General features: G+C 43.8%; 1 protein-coding gene across 9 annotated transcripts in view; it reads left to right on the top strand.

The window, feature by feature from the left end:
* eya4 (EYA transcriptional coactivator and phosphatase 4) overlaps nt 1–3,025 on the top strand; it is a 38,564-nt gene that overhangs the window by 26,431 nt on the left and 9,108 nt on the right. For all 9 annotated transcript variants that reach the window (XM_031870374.1, XM_031870375.1, XM_031870369.1 and 6 more), the window contains 5 exons: nt 318–384; nt 527–669; nt 839–982; nt 1,231–1,313; nt 2,362–2,536. In XM_031870374.1, coding sequence (XP_031726234.1) covers nt 318–384; nt 527–669; nt 839–982; nt 1,231–1,313; nt 2,362–2,536 — 612 coding nt within the window. The remainder of the gene's footprint in view (nt 1–317; nt 385–526; nt 670–838; nt 983–1,230; nt 1,314–2,361; nt 2,537–3,025) is intronic.

Raw genomic sequence — 3,025 nt, 5'->3', positions numbered from 1 at the left:
GGGGGGGGGGGGGGGGGGGGGGTTGGTCAGTATTGAGCTCTGACATCCCAATGACCACAAACAGACATTGTGTTTTACTAAGAGGCCCGCTGTAAGGGTTTCATGGACTACAGTGCTCTCTAAAAGGGAAGAACTTGGCTCCTCTCCATTGAAAATGCTTCAAATGATGTTTACTTGAACAGCGTTTCAACTCAAACAAGCCTGAGGCCTTGAACCGTGCCGTTCAGGGGTGCTTTTGTTGAATGTGAAAGGAAACAGAAGATTTGAGTTGACACCATCCATAACCTTGTTGTTTTTGATCATTGTGCTGTTTTTAGTAATCACCAGCAGCGGTTACAGCCCTCGTTCAGCCCACCAGTATTCCCCTCCTCTCTACCCATCAAAGTAAGTCTGGCTTTGTACACAACAGAAGCTGCTTTCAAAGAATCCTTATCAGCATGCCGTCTCCTGTACTTTATCTTTACTGTCCTATTCTGCCGTCATCTGTCTTGCATCTACCTCACCTTTCATCTCTCTCCTCTCCCAGGCCCTATCCTCACATTCTCTCCACACCGGCCGCCCCACCCATGCCGACGTACGCCGGTCAACCCCAGTTCAGCAGCATGCAGCCGTCGACCGTCTACACTGCTTACGCCCAGACAGGACAGGCATACGGACTGTCCTCCTATGGTATCAATAAACACACATTTACAAAGACACACAGTGACACACAGTAGCTGCACTAACAAACACATATAAATTATATAATAAATGGAACTACGGGTCTAGCGTATAAAGAAAAACATATTTGTACTGTGAATACAAACACTGTGTAATATTCTTGTTGTTCTTGTCACAGACCTTGGTGTGATGCTGCCAGGCATTAAGACAGAGGGTGGCCTGGCCCAGAGTCAGTCTCCTCTGCAGACAGGCCTCAGCTACAGCCCCGGCTTCACCACACCTCAGCCCGGACAGACTGCATACTCACCCTATCAGATGCCAGGTCAGTTGGGAACATGCACTATCAAACGCTTGAGTTTTTAATGCCTCTCTTGTTACTCCCACTTCAATTTGCATTATTTTCCTGTTGAAAAATGGAGGAAATATCGTCAGTATTTTTATATTCTTGCTGGAAATGATCTTACCTTTCAATGCTATGACTTTGCACACGGTTTAAGAGTGTTGTTTGATTTCTATTTTGCTTGTATGCGTTCCCGCTGTCTAATGCCATCCTCTTCTTTGTGTTCCAAGGTTCCAGTTTCACCCCTTCCTCAGGCCTCTACGCCACCAACAACTCAGTGTCCAACCCCGCCAACTACACTGCCACACAGCAGGTACCTCAGAGTCTATATACTGTACGTGTGTCTGTGTGTGTGTGTGTGTGTGTGTCCTTCAGTTTAAACCTGCACTGCTGTTACTGTCCAGCTGAAAGTTAGCTCACATTTTCCCAGGCCCAATAAGAAAGCCTTTTTCCCAAAGGGAGTTCTTTCCAGAGCAGATCAACCATGCTACATGTTTGCTCTGAGTTTCCTCATTATGCTGGCTCAAATTAAAGATGAGGATTTCGTATGGTGCAGTTGCGATAGTATTTGAGACCAGAAGTGGTTTCACAGTCATGCTCCCACACAATGCTTCCTCTTTCAAGAAATAAAATCTAATTACACTGTGAACTTGCAACAAACTTACGAGAGAAACAGACAATGAATCTTTGTGAAAGAGTGTTTTGTTCTGAATATTTCTCCATGTCCATGTGATGAATTGTATTGTGGTAGTAAAATGCTTAAAGGGGATTTTAATGTTCCACTATGATAGATGTGGCTGTTTAGGGGGAAAAAAGTCAAGGTTTGGCTTGTGTGGGTGGATTAAGGGGAATATAGTGTGTGTGTGTGTGTGTGTGTGTGTGTGTGTCTGTGTGTGTGTGTGTGTGAGAGAGAGAGAGAGAGAGAGAGACGGAAAGGGAGAGAGAGACTTAAAGACAGCAAGTCTGTGTGTATACAGTATGTGATGTGTGATTGTGCATGCTTGCATACACACTTTGCTGACTACACACAAACTGTGCATGTGTGTGCATTCATGTGGTGTGCTCCACTTCATAAAAAAAGGACTTGTGGAGATGGACGTAGTGACAGGTTTAGAGAGCTGACTCATAAAAGCGCCCATCTCCACTGGGACAGTAAAAAGCAGCAACACAAGGGCTTTAGCTGTTTTGGACAGAATCGAGGGAATAAAAGATTAGAGAAATGAGAAGGAACACTTGTAAAATCTCTCTTCAAGAGTCAGTTTGAACCTCTCCAGACAAGGGAAACATCTCAATTTTCCTATTCTTTTTTTTTTTTTGTCTTTACACTCTTGTGTGCTCATAATTCATGTCATTCTCTGCAGGATTATCCCTCATATACGACATTTGGCCAAAACCAGTATGCCCAGTATTATTCCACCTCCACTTACGGGACTTATATGACCTCCAACAGCGTGGATGGCACAGGCTCCACAGCAGCCTACCAGCTGCAAGATCCCGCCCCTGCCATGACCGGACAGGCTGCTGAACTTCACCCAGGTTTGTATTTTAATGAAGAAGCAGATTATCAACACTCCACCCCAGTTCATGAATATGCAAACAAATGCAAGGTTCCTCACTGCTCCGTCATACTGGCTCCGTGATCTTGTAAACAGTAGAAAAATACCACAGTTTGGGTAACTTGAGTTCAAAACTCTCTTTCACCCATGATGAAGCACAGGAAGTAACTTCAGACTGCAGCCATAGTTATTTGGCATCGCACTCGCTAATTGGAGGGTCGGCGCATGTTTACATTAGCCTCAGAGGATTTGATTAGAGTGAATTTATGTTAAATATTGCACTTTTATAGACAGGTCAGAGAGAAGGAAAAGAAGACAAAATAAGAAGGAGTAAGTAAACCCATGTGTACAGAAATATGGCTTGGTATTCTTTTTTTCACAATTTCCCTTAGGAAGCCTAATTAAAGGATTTCTATTTTTTTCTCTCCTCTTGGAGTTACAATTGGTATCTGTTTTGTTTTTTTGTTGT

This window comes from Anarrhichthys ocellatus, unplaced genomic scaffold (assembly GCF_004355925.1).
Source record: "Anarrhichthys ocellatus isolate YVR2014 unplaced genomic scaffold, GSC_Weel_1.0 scaffold52, whole genome shotgun sequence".
Taxonomy (NCBI): Eukaryota; Metazoa; Chordata; class Actinopteri; order Perciformes; family Anarhichadidae; genus Anarrhichthys; species Anarrhichthys ocellatus.
This window is presented reverse-complemented; position numbering and strand designations above follow the sequence as displayed.